At 44.0% G+C, this 20471-nt stretch overlaps 1 protein-coding gene across 2 annotated transcripts in view; it reads left to right on the forward strand.

The window, feature by feature from the left end:
- The window catches only part of STX8 (syntaxin 8), a 306288-nt gene that overhangs the window by 194547 nt on the left and 91270 nt on the right, over window positions 1-20471 (forward strand). The window contains exon 8 of one of the 2 annotated variants that reach the window (XM_030800034.1): window positions 2687-2836. The exons of the other annotated variant lie outside the window; for it this stretch is intronic. Within the exon in view, the coding sequence (XP_030655894.1) occupies window positions 2687-2817 (131 nt within the window). The 3' untranslated portion in view covers window positions 2818-2836. Of the gene's footprint in view, window positions 1-2686; window positions 2837-20471 lie in introns of those variants that run through there. 2 annotated transcript variants of the gene reach the window in all.

The following is a 20471-nucleotide window of genomic DNA, read 5'->3' on the forward strand; positions in this document are numbered from 1 at the left end:
TTGAAGTGAAATGAAGAATTGGATTCTAGTTGGGACTGAATTTACCAAAGCTGGCTAAGCCTCGGTGGGGAGAGAAGAGGCAGAATCACTTTATGCCTTTTCATATGTAAAATCAATGATCCCTGGCCTCAGATGGTTAATTTTACACTATATGTATTTTGCCACTGGATGGTCTTTGAGGTTCCATCCAACTCTGTCATCCTCTTTCCATACTCCTTTGAAGAGAATTAACCACCACCCTGTATACACACGTGCGCACACACTAAATCAGTTATGAGCTAGGGGAATAGGCAAGACCTTTGCTGATCCTCTCCTATCGTACAGGGTAGCCGCACCAAGTTAAATATATGCAGAATTAAATCATACCTGAATAGAGACTTTTACCTTCAGTGTGTTTTGTATTATTTGAATTTTTTTTTTCAAACATATATAGTTTTTCTCATTGGAACAAAACGAGAGAGAGAATTTTTTTTTTTTTTTTTTTTTTTTTGAGACAGAGTCTCGCTCTATCGCCCAGGCTTCAGGCTGGAGTGCAGTGGCGTGATCTCAGCTCACTGCAAGCTCCGCCTCCCAAGTTCACGCCATTCTCCTGCCTCAACCTCCCGAGTAGCTGGGACTATAGGCTCCCGCCACCACACCCGGCTAATTTTTTTGTATTTTGTTTAGTAGAGACGGGGTTTCACCATGCTAGCCAGGCTGGTCTCGAACTCCTGACCTCGTGATACTCCTGCCTCGGCCTCCCAAAGTGCTGGGATTACAGGCTTGAGCCACCACGCCCGGCCAGAAAGAGAGAATTTTTAATGGAAGCTAAGGAGATTTGGCAGGTTTTAGTATATATTAGGGCAGGAAAATAAAGGAATAGAATTACAGAGAAATCTCTTACTTCTGGGTTCTGTGTTCAAAAGTAATTGGTAGATAGAGATTCCTTATGTTTTTCTCCCAAGTTGGCGTTATAGCTCTAGGGCTGTTTTTAGTTACATGTTTGTTTGTTTGTTGAGACAGAGTCTCACGCTGTCATGCAGGCTGGAGTACAGTGGTGCGATCTCACTGCAACCTCCGCCTCCCTGGTTCAAGCGATTCTCATGCTTCAGCCTCCTGAGAAGCTGGGATTACAGGAGTGGGCCACCACCCCGGCTAATTTTTGTATTTTTAGTAGAGACGGGGTTTCACCATGGTGGCCAGACTGATCTCGAACTCCTGTCTTCAAGTGATCTGCCCACTTCGGCCTCCCAAGGTGCTGGGATTGCAGGCATGAGCCACTGCATCCAGCCTAGTTACATGTTTAAAAGTGAGCTGGTAGACACTTCAAACTTTTTGAATAAGTTCCCTAAAATTGATCTTTTGGGTACAGATTTTATGCCTTTCCTTTCTTTAAAATTGTAACTATAAAATGAATCAAATGGAGGCGTGCGTGGTTCGTAGGGTTATTAAAGTCACAGTTAATCACACATGGATTATCTTCTTTGGATATTGTCTAAATGGAAATTCAAATATCAGATTACCTTCCTGACTTTCTATTGCTTGCCACTCTATTTAAGAGGCACCCAGCTCCTGCCAGTTACTGGTGCATGCTCAGAGAATGAGACACAGTTTTGCTTTCATGTTAGCTGTGACATCTAACCTTGCTTACAAGAAACAGTCACTATTAAAATTTGAATGGAACTAAACAAAATTAAAGATGGAATTGTAATATTTTTAGAAATTATAATAATTAATACCTGGCTGCACTAATTAGTAACTCTGTACAAAGCATCTCTGCTGGCCACATTGATTGTTCTGTCCGTGAGTAAATCCCTACTCCTGCTGCTCTTCACCCTGGAGCATACATTGTGGTGGTACCCATGTGAAGAGAGCAGCTCAATTGCAAAGCAATGCCTGCAGCCCAGAGACTCTGCCCTTGTGACTTATTTAATCTAATGCAGTAGATACCCACTTGAAGCTGCACATGTTTGAATGAAGCAAGAGGGGTTGGGTAATTTAAGGGAATCTGTGGTATTTGGAAAATAAATAGATAATTCTCCTTTGCCAAGTCCCTTGGAAATTCAGTGGCATAAGCCCTGGTATTAGCTTTTAAATAACTTAACTCCAGATGTTGCATTAATAATTTTTTTTTCTTTAATCAGCTCTAGGGATCCATTAATTGACTCCAACAGAACCTTACCAATGACCCGGTAATTATTTTTTGGCTCACCTTTCCTTTCTATTTCAGAGCCAGGCAATGACAATTTTCAGTCATTGAACCGGCGTTAAATTCCTTAGAATAATTGATTTGGGGTTCATTTTTAAATCACCGTTGACTTTTTCTGCCCATGAGTCTGAACACGAAGGTCAATTTCTCTGGATTAGCAGCAAATTGATCTTTGTATTGAAGTTGGGTATCAGCTGTCGGGGACCCGTAGCCGGCACCGCGGGTCTCACTGGGTCTCGCTTTCTGCAGCTCCGGAGCTGACTGCCGAGCGCTGGGTGCTCAGCCGTGACTCAGTCAGGCTTACATCTCAGTTGTCCTTGAGAGAGTGCATGTCTACTGAGCAGCCTCCAAATGTTCTTCGACACTTGGATTCACGCTCGAAACAGCTCGTATTTCTCTTTTGGCCCTTAAAACGGTCGTTGCTTTCAAAATGACTTTTGGATTTCTACAGTCTTATTTATTTTTTTTTTTTACAATAAAAATTTTTTTTTCTTGCAGACATGGAATCTAAGATTTTTCACCATTTTGTTGATATTTTGGCTGGTATAACTTCTTATCTAGAAGGAAAACAGAAAAGGGTTCTTTTGAAAGTAAGTAAATATAGTAGAGATGGTAGCTCAACACTGTAATCCCAGCACTTTGGGAGGCCGAGGCAGGCGGATCACCTGAGGTCAGGAGTTCGAGACCAGCCTGACGAACATGGTGAAACCCCGTCTCTACTAAAAATACAAAAAATTAGCCGGGCGTGGTGGCGGGCGCCTGTAGTCCCAGCTACTCGGAAAGGCTGAGGCAGGAGAATGGCGTGAACCCGGGAGGCGGAGCTTGCAGTGAGCCAAGATCGCGCCACTGCACTCCAGCCTGGGTGACAGAGCGAGACTCCCTCTCAAAAAAAAAAAAAAAAAAAAAAAAAAAAAAAGGCCCTTTCATATGCGGAACTAAAGACACCTCAGGGGCTCTTTGACCTTCTCCCCACTCCTGTCCCTCAATCCTCTGTCCCTCCCAAAGCACAGAAGGAGGCTCTTGTCTGAAGCTCCCTTATCTACCTGGAAACAGGACCTGCCAAAGAGAAGTAAAATTGCCTTTGATTCCTTCCCTGAAATTTCATTAACCAGAGAAAATTAAAACTCCTATCACAGCCCGGGCACGGTGGCTCACACCTGTAATCCTAGCACTTTGGGAGGCCAAGGCAGGCAGATCACGAGGTCAGGAGATTGAGACCATCCTGGCTAACATGGTGAAATCCTGTCTCTACTAAAAATACAAAAAATTAGCCAGGCGTGGTGGCAGGCCCCTGTAATCCCAGCTGTTTGGGAGGCTGAGGCAGAAGAATCTCTTGAAACCGGGAGACGGAGGTTGCAGTGAGCCGAGATCGCGCCATTGCACTCTGGCCTGGGCAACAAGAGCAAAACTTTGTCTCAAAAAAAAAAAAAAAAAAAAAAAAAAGCCTTAGTTCTACTGAGAGGATGCTGGATATAATCCCACCCAGGTTTCCCTGTAGCACTGGTGACCCCCAAGGAGCTGGGGACTATTACATATAAGCCAGTCAAATACAGCCATAATGTTCCCGTCCTTAAATCACATCTCCCGCCCTGGGGCATTGGGTGCTTCCTGGAGTTCCCTGTACTCATCCTCACTTCTCTCTTTGTAATCTTTTCTCCCCACTCTCTCCTTTCTTGTTTTCTCTCAGTTCCAGTCTTCCTCCCTTAATTACCATCCTCTCTATTCATCATCTTGGTCAAGAATATGCCTTTTGGCTGGGCGCGGTGGCTCACGCCTGTAATCCCAGCACTTTGGAGGCCGAGGCAGGCGGATCACGAGGTCAGGAGATCGAGACCGTCCTGGCTAACACCGTGAAACCCTGTCTCTACTAAAAATACAAAAAATTAGCCAGGCGAGGTGGCGGGCGCCTGTAGTCCCAGCTACGCGGGAGGCTGAGGCAGGAGAATGGCGTGAACCATGGGGGGCAGAGCCTGCAGTGAGCCGAGATTGTGCCACTGCACTCCAGCCTGGGTGAAAGAGCGAGACTCCTTCTCAAAAAAAAAAAAAAAAAAAAAGAATATGCCTTTTAAAGGCCTCATGCCCAAGCTGCACCCCACCTTTCAGCCAGCATTCCTAGCACCCTGCCATCCTCTGGTTTCTTTTGTGTGGCCTAGCCAGCCGCTTTCTCTCCTCAGTGTGTCACTGACCATGGGGCCATCTGGAAGTGTGTAATAGAAAATAACAGAGCACAGGAATAGTCCCAAGAAGTGCATTTTAAAACTGTTATTGTATAATAACTTTATGATATACTCTGCCGCATCCTCTTAAAAATACCATTTGTATCTGTTTTCTTGTCATTTCCATTATGCCTTTTAAAGTGTGTTGAAGACAGTGAATTAACAACTGAGTGGTGTAGCATGGCTGCCCTTTTGCAAAATTGAAGACTTTTTTTTTTTTTTTTTTGAGACGGAGTCTCGCTCTGTCGCCCAGGCTGGAGTGCAGTGGCGCAATCTCAGCTCACTGCAAGCTCCGCCTCCCAGATTCACGCCATTCTCCTGCCTCAGCCTCCCAAGTAGCTGGGACTACAGGCGCCGGCCAACACGCCCGGCTAATTTTTTGTATTTTTAGTAGAGGTGGGGTTTCACCGTGTTAGCCAGGATGGTCTCGATCTCCTGACCTCGTGATCCGCCCGCCTCGGCCTCCCAAAGTGCTGGGATTACAGGCTTGAGCCACCGCGCCCGGCCTAAAAGACCTTTTTTTCCCTTCTTTTTAGAGACAGAGTCTCGCTTAGTTGGCCAGGCTGGAGTGCAGTGGCATGGTAATAGCTTTCTGCTAAGCTCTCAGGAGGATCACTTGAGCCCTGGTGTTCGTCCCCTGTAGCTGAAACTACAGGTGTGCACCACCATGTCCAGCTAATTTTTTTGTTTGTTTTTTTGGTAGAGATGAGGTCTTGCTTTCTTATCTAGGCTTGTCTTGAACTCCTGGTTTCAAGCAACCTACCTTCCTCAGCCTCCCAAAGTGCTGGGATTTACAGGTGTGAGCCACTGCACCTAAAAATTGAAGACTGAAGCAGCCTTCTCCCAGCTCGGTTTCAGCTCCTTATTAAAAGATGTTTTTGTGTTTGGTCATCTTAGCAGCATGCAAACCAGTTTTCTTATTTTTGTAGTAAACTTTACAGAGAGGGCTGTTGTGCACTTAGCTACTTATTCTGGAAACTAATGGAAATCCTCTTGAATTTGGGACTTCACGTTAGAGAAACTGTCATCTTCTAGAGATGTATGACTTTATCAGTAAAACAATTGAAATAAGTTTGTACTTTTGCAATCATAACCATAGATGAGGCATTGCGCCCTTCACTCTTTCTGAAAATAAAGACTTTTGGAGTATTAAAAAATTTTTTTTTTAATTTTTTATATTTTATTTTATTTTTTTTTTTGAGACAGAGTCTCACTCTGTTGTCCAGGCTGGAATGCAATGACATGATCACAGCTCCCTGCAGCCTCAACCTCCTGGGCACAAGAGATCCTCTTGCGTCAGCCCCCTAAGTAGCCGGGACTACAGGTGCGCACCACCATACTCGGCTACTTTTTGTATTTTTTGTAGAGATGGAGTTTTCTACAAAACCACAGGCTAGGCTGGTCTCGAACTCCTGAACTCAGGTGATCCACCTTGCCTTGGCCTCCGAAAGTGCTGGGATTACAGGCCTGAGCCACCGTGCCTGGCCTGTCTTTTTTTCTTCTTATTTTTTTAAATCCCTCAGAGAGGTTCTGTCAGTTGGGGGCCAATCAGGAAAAAGAGTAACCATACTAGGTATTTCACTCAGAGCAGACAGAATGCAAACAACCTGTTAGATTACTGTTAGAAGGGCCGGGCGCAGTGGCTCACGCCTGTAATCCCAACATTTGGGGAGGCCAAGGCAGGCAGATCACCTGAGATCAGGAGTTTGAGACCACCAGCCTGGCCAACATGGCGAAACCCCGTCTCTACTAAAAATACAAAAATTAGCCAGGCATGGTGGCACATGCCTGTAATCCCAGCTACTCAGGAGGCTGAGGCAGGAGAACTGCTTGAACCTGGGAGGTGGAGGTTGCAGTGAGTTGAGATCGTGCCACTGCACTCCAGCTGGGGTGACAGAGCAAGACTCTGTCTGAAAAAAAAAAAAAACTGTTAAAAGGATGGAGAGAAATGAAAAGGGGAAGGTGCAGTAATCCAGAAATTAGTCCTTGTGTGAAGCAGCTGCCACCCTTAAGCCTAGGAGAACAAAGGTGCAAACGTGCTGCTGCACACCACGGTACTCCTGGGATTGCCGCTCAGCCGGTGCTAGAGATGCCTAGGACCTGGCCCCTGGGCTGCAGCAGAAGCAGGCCTGCCTTGCTCTTTCTGGGACTGCCAAAGAGAGGCTGCCACTGCCATGGGGAGCACTGAGGTTAGAATACAGACACTTGCAGAGATGCTGCCAGAAGCAGATGGGGAAAGAGAGAGGAAGAAGAACAGCTTCACCCCTCTTCTTGCTTTCTGAACTCCTGACAGTGCCTTATTTTGGCAGAACATAACAGGAAGCCAGCTGGCAGTGGAGCCTGGGAAGGGTGGTTCACAGACTCCAAGCCCCAGCATGACTGAGCAGAGAAGGGCAGGTGTGGAGCTGGCAGACACCAGGTAATACCTGGCATATAGGCGGCTTACACGGGCACCACTGAGATGTGCTACATATATTCTACTGACAATCATCTGACATGTTTTTCCAGCCTTTGATGTTTCTTTCAGAATTATTAGGTTCTTTGTGGACCTGTTGAACTGAAAAAGGTTTTTATGTATTCTCATGGACCATTTGGTTAGAGCCATTCTTAAAGTCATGCCAAACAGTGTGAATTTCTGCAAACCCCAAAATGCAGACATTGTTTTAATAGAAGAAACAGTATTGTCACACTGAGCTACTGGAGAAGGAATGATGCTATTTCTACTGCTTGACAAATGGACCCACCACCTACATATTAAGTAATTTTAGATGTGAACAAATGTAGAACAACTGAACTTAATGTCTTGTAGTTAAGTTGGCTTACATCCGTCAGCTACTTCCTTTCTTTCTCTCTGTAAAAGAAGGAACTGAGAAGTGGTCTGTGAAAAAAAGCAATGAATGGGAAGGATCAGTGGTCATTCCTGGCAGTTTCAAAGTTGAAGAGATGGGTTGGGCGTGGTGGCTTATGCCTGTAATCCCAGCACTTTGGAGGGCTGAAGTGAGCGGATTGCTGGACCCCAGGAGTTCAAGACCAGCCTAGTCAACATAGCGAGACCCTGTCTCTACAAAAGTTTTTAAAAATTAGCTAGGTAGATGGGTGCAGTGGCTCACGCCTGTAATCCCAGCACTTTGGGAGGCTGAGGCAGGCGGATCACAAGGTCAGAAGTTCGAGACCAGCCTGACCAACATGGTGAAACCCCGTCTCTACTAAAAATACAAAAATTAGCCGGGAGTGGTGGCGCACGCCTGTAATCCCAGCTACTAGGGAGGCGAGAGGCTGAGGCAGGAGAATCGCTTGAACTCGGGAGGTGGAGGTTGCAGTGAGCCGAGATTGCACCATTGCACTCCAGCCTGGGCGACAATGAGACTCCGTCTCTAAAAAAAAAAAAAAAAAAAAAGTTTGCTAGGTGTGGTGGTGCATGCCCGTAGTCCCAGCTATTCAGGAGACTGAGGCGAGAGGAGATTGCTTAAGCCCAGGAGGTCAAGGCTGCGGTGAGCTGTGATTGTGCCACTGCATTCCAGCCTGGGTGACAGGGTGAGACCATGTCTCAAAGAAAAAAAAAAAAAAGGTTGAAGAAATTGTCCACAAAGTAGAACCAAAAGACACAGGAAGATATCAAAATTAGAGGATCCATCTAAGATTGAAAGAGTAGGAATGCCACAATGAGAAAACAATAGTCAAGAAATTATCAAAGGAGATAATGCTAGAAATTTCCCAAGAACTTACAGACAGGAGTAACCATATTTATTGAAAGAGTCCATTATCAATATCCAGCTTAAGAAATGAAATAAAAAAAGACCCATGTCAAAACACAACATAATGAAATTTCAGAGCTCCCAGATAAAGAGAAGTTTCTGCCTCCCTAGGGGTGGGAGGTAGGGGACAAAAGATTACTTTCAAAGGATCTGAACTTAGAATGGCATCCAATATCTCAGCAAAAACAGGGGTGGTAGTATTGCAGGAAGCTGCTGACAAATATTAACCCTAGAAAGAAGATCTGGGAGGACAGAAACAAGGGAGAGAAGTAAAGACAACTCCCAGGATGACAGCAGTGGAAGGCTGCACAACAGACCAAGAGAACAGCTGTTCTAGAATAGAGAGCTAGAGCTAAGAGGGAAAATAGACGATATGTTTTCCTGCGTGAAAAATTACACTGAGTGATTGCTGACGGTTATGAGATTTAGTAGGAGGGATTTCAAGCAATTGAAAAAGAGAGGCAATTATTAATTCCAGGAAAACAAAAAGTAATACAGAAATGGAAGCATGATGATAGTATGTTAAGAGTAAATACATAGCCATAATAACGTAATTGTTAGATGTTTGATTTAATCAAAATATATGATTCAACTATAGGGTAGATGGGAGATTGAAGAGGTGGAGTACAAGAGAGCTAAATCCTCCTATAATGAAAGAGAAGGTGACTGTGTAATATTTAAAATTGATGGAATTTAAGGATTACGGTGTGGGCATATAGTTTAAAAGTGTGGAGATAAGTAACAGAAGAAACAGCCAAAATAAGTGAAAAGTGAATGCTTTTGATGATGAGGAGAGTCAGAAGGAGCAGGTAGAAATCACTGGTTTTTATTATAACCTTTTTTTAGAATTAATTGACTTTTTAACTTATATATTAATCATTTTGATAAAATAATTTTTAAAATTTTGAAGCTCTTTACATTTGTAGGTTCTGTTATATCTTGAGGAATAAACTTACAAATAGGAAAGAAAAATCTGTTAATTTAAAATACAGAGAATGTATTCAGTAAAGAAGAATTTAAGTGACTTAAATATACTTTACGCACCCTTAGTTGGCCATTTTTAAGGACACTGAATTGCAGAAATCTTGAATTCTACTAAGTAGATTTATTGTTTAGAATGATATTAGTAGAGTAATTCTGGATCTGCTTTGTGTATTAGTTGGGGAGAGTAAGTGAGTAAATATATTGATGTTATTCGGAACTAGGGAGATAAATAGTGAATGTGAATGAGAAAAGTAATAATGATCTTTACGGTGTTTGGTTTGAATTGGAAGTATCATTGTGGGCTCCTAGTTTAAGTAAATAAATTGCCTACTTTAACCACTGAAAGCACGTAGAAGCAGTGATACTCCCGTAGTAGTGAGCACAGTTTACACCCAGTTCTTGGTTTCTAAATACTATTCACCCCCAAAAGAAACTAAGACTCTTTGCAGGAACAACTGAGTCTAAATCTGGGACAGGAAGATATAAGGCAAGCCTAGAACATCTTGGGTCTGAGATCAAGGAAGTGCACAAACAATGATGGGGGCTATGTAAAAGAACACAGGAGCTGACTTATAGAGACTCCCACAGGTCACATTTGGAGCAATCACGCCTGTAATCCCAGCACTTTGGGAAGTGAAAGTGTGAGGATTGCTTCAGGCCAGGAGTTTGAAGCCAGTCTGGTCAACATAGTCAGACCCCATCTCTACGAAAGAAAAATTTAAAAACTAGCCCGGTGTGGTGGCGCATGCCAGTAGTTCCAGCTACCAGGGAGGCTGAGGCAGGAGGATCACTTGAGCCCAGGAGTTAAAGTTTCCAGTGAGCTTTGATCACACCACTGCACTGTTGCCTGGGCAACAGAGTAAGACCCTGAAAAAAGGGTCTGAGAAGAAAAAATGGAGGCAATTGGAGCAATAAAAAGAATAACAATGATAATGGATTATAGATACTGAACTTGAAAAATGCATCCATGAGTCCATGAGTTTGCATATCCACAGTGATACTTAAAAAAAAGTGGGAGTAAGGATGGGGAGAGGCTCCTTCTCCCAGCTAAGATATATTTAAAAAATGATAAAATTAGAAAAACAGCTTTTGCAACCACCAGTGTATTGTTTCAGGATTGACCATCAATGCCAAAACTATTGGGTGAAAAGATATGGGAAGCTGGATAACCACAGTCTGAAAGTATCACCACACAGATTATTTATTAATCATTAAGGAGGAAAGATACTTGAAAAAAGTGATCAAATTTAGCATCACCAGGAGTATGACAACCTGGATTATGAGGCCCCAAGTATTTTTTTGTTTTTCTTTTTCTTTTTTTTTTTTTAGACAGGCTCTTGCTCTGTCACCCAGGCTGGAGTGCAGTGGCACAATCATAGCTCACCGAAGCCTCCATCTTCCAGGCTCAAACAATCCTGCCTCAGCCTCCCAAGTAGCTGGGATGACAGGCGCACACCACCATACCCAGCTAATTTTTTGTATTTTTTTGTAGAGATGGGTGTCTCACCATGTTGCCCAGGCTGGTCTTGAAATCCTGGGCTCAAGTGATCCTCCCAAGTCGGCCTCCCAAAGTGCTAGGATTACAGGACACGGTACACTGCTCCAAATTTGATGCGGTGTAATTAACATCACCTACTATATTTATGCCAGAAATGTTAACTTAAATGACATCAACAGACATTAGAAGAGTAGTTCAGATTGATGGGTATTCTGTGAGACAAGGAAAATATCAGTGTCATGAAGGATAGAAAAAGGATAGAAGAATTGTTGATAAAGGAAACTAAAGAAATATGACAAGTAAATATAGTTTCTGATTTTGATTGGATTCCAGATTTTAAAAACATACCCAGCTAGAAGGACATTATCGAGTAAATGAGGGACATTTGAATATGGACTGTGCATTAGCTAATGTTGTATCAGTGTTAAAATTCTTCAGATTAACAATGATATGATTTCGTTGGAGAATATTCTTGTTCTTAAGAGATGCATGTTTAAGTTTTTAGAAATGAATAGGCCGGGCGCTGTGGCTCATGCCTGTAATCCCAGCACTTTGGGAGGCCGAGGTGGGCAAATCACGAGGTCAGGAGTTCAAGACCAGTCTGGCCAACATAGTGAAACCCTGTCTCTACTAAAAATACAAAAAATTAGCCAGGTGTGGTGGTGCACGCCTGTAATCCCAGCTACTCAGGAGGCTGAGGCAGGAGAATCACTTGAACCTGGGAGGCAGAGATTGCAATGAGCCAAGATTGCGCCATTGCACTCCATCCAGCCTGGGTGACAGTACAAGACTCTGTCTCAAAAAAAAAAAAAACGGCCGGGTGCGGTGGCTCATGCTTGTAATCCCAGCATTTGGGAGGCCGAGGCAGGCGGATCACGAGGTCAGGAGATTGAGACCACAGGGAAACCCCGTCTCTACTAAAAATACAAAAAATTAGCCGGGCGTGGTGGCGGGTGCCTGTAGTCCCAGCTACTCGGAGAGGCTGAGGCAGGAGAATGGCGTGAACCCGGGAGGCGGAGCTTGCAGTGAGCCGAGATTGCGCCACTGCACTCCAGCCTGGGCGACAGAGCGAGACTCCGTCTCAAAAAAAAAAAAAAAACAGGGAAATCACTACATTATTATGACGTTATTACATATAACCGCATTAAAAACATTCATTATTCACCGTTTAATGTTGGCCTATATAGATGTTCATTATACTATCTTTTCGGCTTTTCTGTCAGATCAAAATCTTTCAACATAAAGAGTTGGAGAGAAAAAAAGGTGGAAAGTATAGACGATGAAGCTGCCCATGGGTTAATGCCTTAGTTCCCATGTTAATATTTTTAATATGTCTAAGGAGCGAAGGAATGCCTGATGAAATTTCTTTCTAGGTCTGCTACTAATCAGCACTTTTATATCTCGTCTTGAAAGATAGGAAGATTTTAAAAGATAAAAACATTTTAGGCTGGGCGTGGTGGCTCACGCCGGTAATCCCAGCACTTTGGGAGGCCAAGGCGGGTGAATCACCCAAGGTCAGGCGTTCGAGACCAGCCTGGCCAACATGGTGAAGCCCTGTCTCTACTAAAAATACAAAAATTAGCCAGGCGTGGTGGCAGGCACCTGTAATCCCAGGTACTCAGGAGAATGAGGCAGGAGAATCACTTGAACCTGGGAGGCGGAGGTTGCAGTGAGCTGAGATCGTGCCACTGCTCTCCAGCCTGGGCAACAGAGACTCCGTCTCAAAAAAAGAAAACAAAAACAAAAACAAAAAAAACACTTTAGTGTGAGCAAGATGTTGCATTAGGCAAATATGATAGATGCTAACTTCTAGGGTCAATCAGAAGAGCCCAGCTACTCAGGAAAGCAACACCAACTGCTCTCATTACAGTAGTTCCCCCTTGGTCTTGCTTTCCCCAGTTTCAGTTACCTGTGGTCAACCACAGTCAGTCCTAAAATATTAAATGGAAAATTCCAGAAGTAAACAATTCATAAGTTTTAAATTGCGTGCTGTTCTGAGAAGTGTGATGAAATCTCACGCCATCCCACTCCATCCCACCCTGGACATGAATCATCGCCTTGTCCAGCGTATCCATGCTGTATACGCGGCCCGATCATTAGTCATTACCACGATCTGCTCCTCACATCCAGCTATGGCCATCATCAGGGCTCAGTGATTCAGGATCACTCGAACCAGATGATCTTGCTTCTGATATATTGCCAGGAGGTCAACAGTAGCCTAATGCACTGTCACACTGCTCACATTTGGGGCAATCACGCCTGTAATCCCAGCACTTTGGGAAGCCAAAGTGTGAGGATTGCTTCAGGCCAGGAGTTTGAGGCCAGTCTGGTCAACATAGTCAGACCCCGTCTCTACAAAAGAAAAATTTAAAAACTAGCCCGGTGTGGTGGTGCGTGCCAGTAGTTCCAGCTACCAGGGAGGCTGAGGCAGGAGGATCACTTCCTCTCATCCCGTAGGCATTTATTTCATCCTCTCACATTATCACAAGAAGGAGGAGTACAGTACAGTCAGATCTGTTGAGAGAGAGAGAGAGACCACATGCACATAACTTTTATTACAATATATTGTTATAATTGCTCTATTTTATTATTAGTTATGGTTGTTAATCTCTTACTGTGCCTAACTTAGAAATTAACTTTATCAGCCCGGCGTGGTGGGTTATGCCTGTAGTCCCAGCACTTTGGGAGGCCAAGGCGGGTGGATTGCCTTAAGTTAGGAGTTCGAGACCAGCCTGGCCAACATGGTAAAACTCCATCTCTACTAAAAATACAAAAAATTAGCCAGGCATAGTGGCGGGCACTTGTAATTCCAGCTACTCAGGAGACTGAGGCAGGAGAATCACTTGAACCCAGGAGGCAGAGGTTGCAGTGAGGCGAGATCGTGCCACTGCACTCTAGCCTGGACAACAAGAGCAAAACTCTGTCTCAAAAAAAAAAAAAAAAAAAGAAAAATTTATCGGCCAGGTGCAGTGGCTTACCTTACGTCTGTAATCTAAGCACTTTAGCAGGCCGAGGTAGGCAGATACCCAAGTTCAGGAGTTTGAGACCAGCCTGGCCAACATGGTGAAACCCCATCCCTACTAAAGATATAAAAATTAGCTGGGCATGGAAGTGGACGCCTATAATCCCAGCTATTGGGAGGCTGAGGCAGGAGAATCACTTGAACCCAGGAGGCGGAGGTTGCAGTGAGCCGAAATTGCGCCATTGCACTCCAGCCTGGGCAACAAGAGCAAAACTCCATCGCAAAAAGTTAACTTTATCGTAGGTATGTATGTATAGGAAAAAAGATAGTATTTGTAGGGTCAGTCCTGTCCCTGGTTTCAGGCATCCATTGGGGGTCTTGGAACGCATCCTCCGTGCATAAGGGACGATTAACGTATAAGCTTTTCTCTGAAGACCTTGGCCATCAGGAAGGTAGGAAGCCAAACCAAAGCATTTCTGACCCACATATTAAGCTTGCATAAGCTCCCTCAGCTGGAAAACTTTAACTTGAGTCCTTACAGTTTAGATTTACATCCTGAAAGTTGTCACAGTGTGGTGAAATTGTTTGGATGTTTATCTTCTCACTAGACCTTGAGCTTCCTGAGTGCAGGGACTGTGTCTTGCAATTCTGATTCCCAGCAACTAGCACAAATGACTGCCTTTGAATTGGATTCATTTGAAAGGCAACTGAAATAATGTGGATGAGGATTTTCTGAGCCTTCAAATTTTTTTAAAGGACATCTCAGTCTGGAAAGATGAAATTTGAATAGGGATAGGAAGTTTATTAGATTATAAATGCTTTGGATAGGCTATACTTGGATTGGTTCCCATATTCTTTTTTTTTTTTTTGAGACAGAGTCTCGCTCTGTTGCCCAGGCTGGAATGCAGTGACGCGATCTTGGCTCATTGCAAGCTCCGCCTCCCAGATTCATGCCATTCTCCTGCCTCAGCCTCCCGAGTAGCTGGGATTACAGGCGCCTGCCACCATGCCCAGCTAATTTTTTGTATTTTTAGTAGAGATGGGGTTTCAACATCAGGATGGTCTCGATCTCCTGATCTTGTGATCCGTCCACCTCAGCCTCCCAAAGTGCTGGGATTACAGGCGTGAGCCACTGCACCTGGCAGGTTCCCGTATTCTACAATGTTCATATATAAAAGAAATACCACCTGTCACACAGGATAAATTCCTTCAGTTTAGTAGCTTGCAGTTACGTACTATCCAGTCACCATTATTTATTTCACAAAAGCCTTCACACACACCATACAATGGAATATTACTCAACCACAAAAAAGGAATGAAGTAGTCATACATGCTAAAATATAAATGAAATATTGAAATGAAATATAAATGAAATAAAATATAAATAAAATATAAATGAAATATGCCAAGTGAAAGAAGCCAGAAACAAAAAGCTATATATTGTATGATTTAATTTATATAAATGTCCGGAGTAGGCAAATCTATAGAGACAGAAAGCTGATTAGTGATTGCCAGGGGTTGGGGAGTTGGGAGAAATGGAGAGAGACTGCTTAATGGGTATGAGGTTTCCTTTTGGGCTGATGAAAAGTTCTAGAATCAGCCTGGCCAACATAGTGAAACGCAGTCTCTACTAAAAATACAAAAATTAGCTGGGCATGGTGGCAGATGCCTGTAATCCCAGCTACCTGGGAGGCTGAGGCAGGAGAATCGCTTGAACCCGGGAGGCAGAGTTTTGCAATGAGCCGAGATAGTGCCACTGCACTCCAGTCTGGGGGACAGAGTGAGACCCTGTCTCAAAAAAAAAAAAAAAGAAAAAAAAAAGAAAGTTCTGGAATAAGTAGTAGTGATAGTTGCACAACATTGGGAGTGTATTTTGCCAGTGAATTTATACTTTTGTTAAAATGGTTGTTTTTGTTATGTCTTTTACAATTTATTTTTAAAAAGGAAAAAAGCTTCCGTATATAACTGCCCCATTAGAAACAAGTACTACTTTTCATAAAGAGTCATTTCTCTAGGAGCTTTATGGTATTGAGTAGCCCAGGCAATTTGGGAAGGCTGAAGGCTTCCTGGTGTAAAAGATTCAAAACAGTTCTATGTAGGATGGCAATGGGTTATTAAAGTAAACTAGGAGATGTTGGGGATACATCTAACTTCTGAAGGTGCTGAAAAGGAGAGGCATTTCTTTTCTTTTTTTTTTTTTTTTTTGAGACGGAGTTTCTCTCTTGTTGCCCAGGCTCTGGAGTGCAATGGCACGATCTCAGCTGACTGCAACCTCCGCCTCCTGGGTTCAAACGATTCTCTTGCCTCAGCCTCCCGAGTAACTGGGATTACAGGCACCTGCTACCACGCCTGGCTAACTTTGTATTTTTAGTAGAGACGGGGTTTCTCCATGTTGATCAGGTTGGTCTCAAACTCCCAACCTCAGGTGATCCGCCCACCTTGGCCTCCCAAAGTGCTGGGATTACAGGCGTGAGCCACCGTGCCCAGCAAGGAGAGGCATTTCTTTGAGTACATCTCTTCATGTCACTGTCATAAAACTGGCACGACCATAAAACTGGCAAGAACATCGGACCAGATTTAATGTAGCCATCCCTATGGTGTCACTGTGGCCAGTCAGCAAGTTAGAAGCTCTAGGGAGTCTCTTTGCTTCCTGGCCTCCTGGCTTGTGAGTTTGTTTTCTTTTTCCTAAAATACTTTATTTGGATGCATGTGAAATCAACCCTCAGACCTGTATGCATAAGCTAGAGGGGGCCCCCCATTGAGTGTTGGATAAAGTTTTTGAGTTTTGTCAAGAACAGTGACCAGATGTGACCAGGGTTAGTGGTTTGTGGTCATTGCTTGCTAAACTTTTTCTTTCCGTGGTACTTCTCAAACGTTCTTAATTTTCCATGACACACCAGAGTGCTGAGGATTGAGGTTAAGTGGGATGGATGGGCAGAGTGCTGTGTAAGATGTGTACTTCCATGGTAATACTTGGTTTAGTCAAGGAGAGAGAAATGGGGAGGGATGGACAGAGAGATGAAAGAGAGGAAATATAAAAGTTGAGAGAGGAGGAAAAGGAGCCAAGAGTGATACTGAAAGGCAAAGAAGAGATACCTCCTGTTGAGAATGCCCTCTGTGTTACTGTATAGGATCTGCTTTCCTGTAACATGATTACTCTTCCTGGTCTTAATAGTCAGGGGCTGGCTGGGCGTGGTGGCTCACGCCTGTAATCCCAGCACTTTGGGAGGCCGAGGCAGGTAGATCACTTGAGGTCAGGGGTCCAAAACCAGCCTGGCCAACATGGTGAAACCCCATCTCTACTAAAAATACAAAAATGAGCTGGGCGTGGTGGTGTGTGCCTGTAATTCCAGCTACTCAGGAGGCTGAGGCAGGAGAATCACTTGAACCCAGGAGGCAGAGGTAGCAGTGAGCTGAGACCGTGCCACTGCACTCCAGTCTGGACAACAAGAGTGAAACTCCATCTCAAAAAAAAAAAAAAAGGAATGCATAACCAGGAGGTATAATGCAAATATTCCAAGATCAAAAGTTCGAAACATTTCTGGTCTCAAGCGTTTTGGATAAGGGATACTCAACTGTATTTCAAAGTAGCTAAAAGAACAAATTTTAAATGTTCTCACTACAAAAAAAAAAAGTATGTGAGATAAGGGATATGTTAACTAACTTGATATAATCATTCCACAATGTGTGTAGATACTAAAACATTACTTTGTACCCCATAAATATATACATTCTTTGTCATCTAAAAATAAAAATTTAAAAAAAAGTCTTTGTCCCTACTTCTGTGAAATTATTTAATTGTGCTCTCATTTAGAGAGTCATTTAAGCCAGAAGTCACAAATTCAAATGGCAACCAGGTAAAGAAAATGAGATATGTGGCCAGGCATGGTGGCTCACGCCTGTAATCCCAGCACTTTGGGAGGCCGAGGCAGGCAGATTACCTGGGGTCAGGAGTTCGAGACCAGCCTGGCCATTGTGGTGAAACCCCGTCTCTAATACAAATACAAAAATTAGCCAGACGTGGTGGTGCATGCTTGTAATCCCAGCTACTGAGAAGGCTGAGGCAGAAGAATCACTTGAACCCGGGAGCAGAGGTTTCAGTGAGCCAAGATTGCACCATGGCACTCCAGCCTGGGTGACAAGAGTAAAACTCCATCTAAAAAAAAAAAAAAAAAAAAAAAGGAAAAAGAAAATGAGAGCTGCATGTATATGACAGTCAGGAGTGGCAGGTGTCCCTGTGAACTAGAGCCCACAGAGAGCTTGCTCTTCAGCCCCTCGTCTGCTGCCCTGTGGAACTGTGGCCCCAGGATGCCATATCACCTGTCTCCTGAGAGAGAGATGATTTTGTGTAAACTTTGCCGATTTTTAAAACACTGACCAGGTTAAAACACAACTGCAAATCGGACTTGGCCCCCTGGCTGCCAAGTTATGACCAAGGATTTAAGCCAACAAGTCACTAAACCAGATGCAAAGGCTGGGTGTGTTGTGTGTGAGACAGTAGGAAGTCAATGAGTTTGTTATTCACCTTTTAGAGTCGCTTAGTTTAATTTAAAAAATATCACCAGGAAATCATCCATAGTAGGGAAACTGGAGCTTTGATGGGAAAGTGATGTTATGACCTGAGTTGGGGAAGTGGGTGGGGCAGGCAAGCAGGCCTACATGAGGTGGCACTGTGCATCGGCAGGCCAGAGGAGACAGCAGTGTGGGGTCTCAGTGTGCCTGGGCACTGAACAGAGGAGGGCTGGGTGATGGGAGGAGAGCAAAGAAAGAAAGAGGTTTGGTGGCCCATGCCTGTAATCCCAGCACTTTGGGAGGCTGAGGTGGGCGGATCACCTGAGGTCAGGAGTTTGAGACCAGCCTGACCAACATGGCGAAACCCCGTCTCTACTAAAAATACAAAAATTAGCAGGGTGTGTTAGTGGACGCCTGTAATCCCAACTACTCGGGAGGCTGAGGCAGGAGAATTGCTTGAACCCGGGAAGCAGAAGTTGCAGTGAGCCAAGATCACGACATTGCACTCCAGCCTGGGCAACAGAGCGAGACTCTGTCTCAAAAAAAAAAAAAAAAAGTTTAGTATCAAAGGCAGACTGCCCACCTACAGCATTTTACCTGGAGCCTCTGTGATCTTGACCCCTTCTTCCTTCCCAAATCAAATGAAAAACATCTCCTTAGCCTAAAAGGTGAAATTTGCAAGTACATGCAAGGAAGCATCCTGTACTTAGGCAGCAAAAGTCCTGGGCTGATAAGAAAACTAGATTAACTTTGCTTTAAGTGGTTGTTGTTATATTTTGTAATTTATTTCATTGTGCCACTAATCAATTCCTGGTACTTGGGCCTCCTTATGTAACCTATTTACTCTTTTTTTTACAAAAAGAACATTTTTTAAAAGTTAAGGGAAACTGGGTGAAAATTAACTTGAATTTTTAATTAAGTCGGGCTTTTATTTTTTAACATCAGTATTAACCTGGAATTAATATTTCTCATCAAAGAACGCAAACCAGGACGCTACAGGAGTGGAAGCTTCGCAGCAGAAGGGAGGCCCTATCCGGCAGATGGGAAGGGCCAAGGGAGCAGGAGGAGGGGTGGGGCTGGCTGAGTTGGTAACAGGAGCAGTCTGTGAGAAGTCTGCTGGCTTATCTGTTCCCAGTAGGGAACTGCTCTTCACTTTCCCCATCGCAGGTTTGACATCCATCACCACCATGCCTGCCTCCCTGATCTGATGGCAGGATTTATATAGTGAGGCTCTGAAAAAGTGGAAAGGGAGGTGTATGGGAACCAGCTGCGAAATGATAAATCAAGACCTCTTTAAGGTCCAGGATTATTTTGGCATCTTTCACATGAGAGGCTTTAAGAAGCAGGAATATGGCTAAAAGCATGGGGTTTATTTTAAGAGGGAAAACAGTTACAATGATCACTTTGCCTGTTTAAATAGACGTAGCTTCATCACGGCTCCAATGTGGCTGTTTTGCACCTAGCAGTAGAGAGAACAGTTCTAATTAACCCCTTTCATCTGATTTTACTGTCTCTGGGTAAACTGAGCCCCATCCATCATTCCAAAGGCTCTATAAAAACTTGGAGTTGTTGAGAGTACCCAGGGCAACAGTGTGGTTTGGTTTCTAAGGCTACGTATCGAAGAGTCACATCTCCACTGTTTCTTGAACCAGAGCAGAAGCATTTCTGGGTTTTGTGGTCCGGATCCTCTTGGGGCATGTTTTTCTTAGAAACCTTCTCCATCTCCTGGCTCCAGCTGTCCTTACCACTCAGTGCATCCTCACATTTGCCGCTTTTTTTTTTTTTTTTTTTTTTTTTTTGAGACAGTTTCATTCTTGTCACCAGGCTGGAGTGCAATGGTGTGATGTTGGCTCACTGCAACCTCTGCCTCCCGGGTTCAAGCGATTCTCCTGCCTCAGCCTCCCGAGTAGCTGGGACTACAGGCACGTGCCACCACACCTAGCTAATTTTTGTATTTTTTATTAGAGACAGGGTTTCACCATATTGGTCAGGCTAGTCTTGAACTCCTGACCTCATGATCTGCCCACCTCAGTCTCCTAAAGTGCTGGGATTGCAGGCATGAGCCACTGTGCCCAGCCGTTTGCACTTTTATCTGCACATCTGTCTCTTGATCTCCCTGTCATTTCCCGGCACTCAAAAAGTTTAAACCAAATTCATCATTTGCAACCCCTCACCCCACTATAAACACACATGCCACACACACTTGAAACCCAGACAAGAAGCCAGCCCACACCAGTATTTGTGTTTGGCACCACTGTTCTTCCCGTAGCTCTAGCTGGACAATTCCTTTCCTATGTGGAGCTCTTTCTCCTCCTCCAGTGCCTACTGCCCCTCAGGCCATAGCATTTCTTGCACG

Source organism: Nomascus leucogenys, chromosome 19, assembly GCF_006542625.1.
Source record: "Nomascus leucogenys isolate Asia chromosome 19, Asia_NLE_v1, whole genome shotgun sequence".
NCBI classification, from domain to species: domain Eukaryota; kingdom Metazoa; phylum Chordata; class Mammalia; order Primates; family Hylobatidae; genus Nomascus; species Nomascus leucogenys.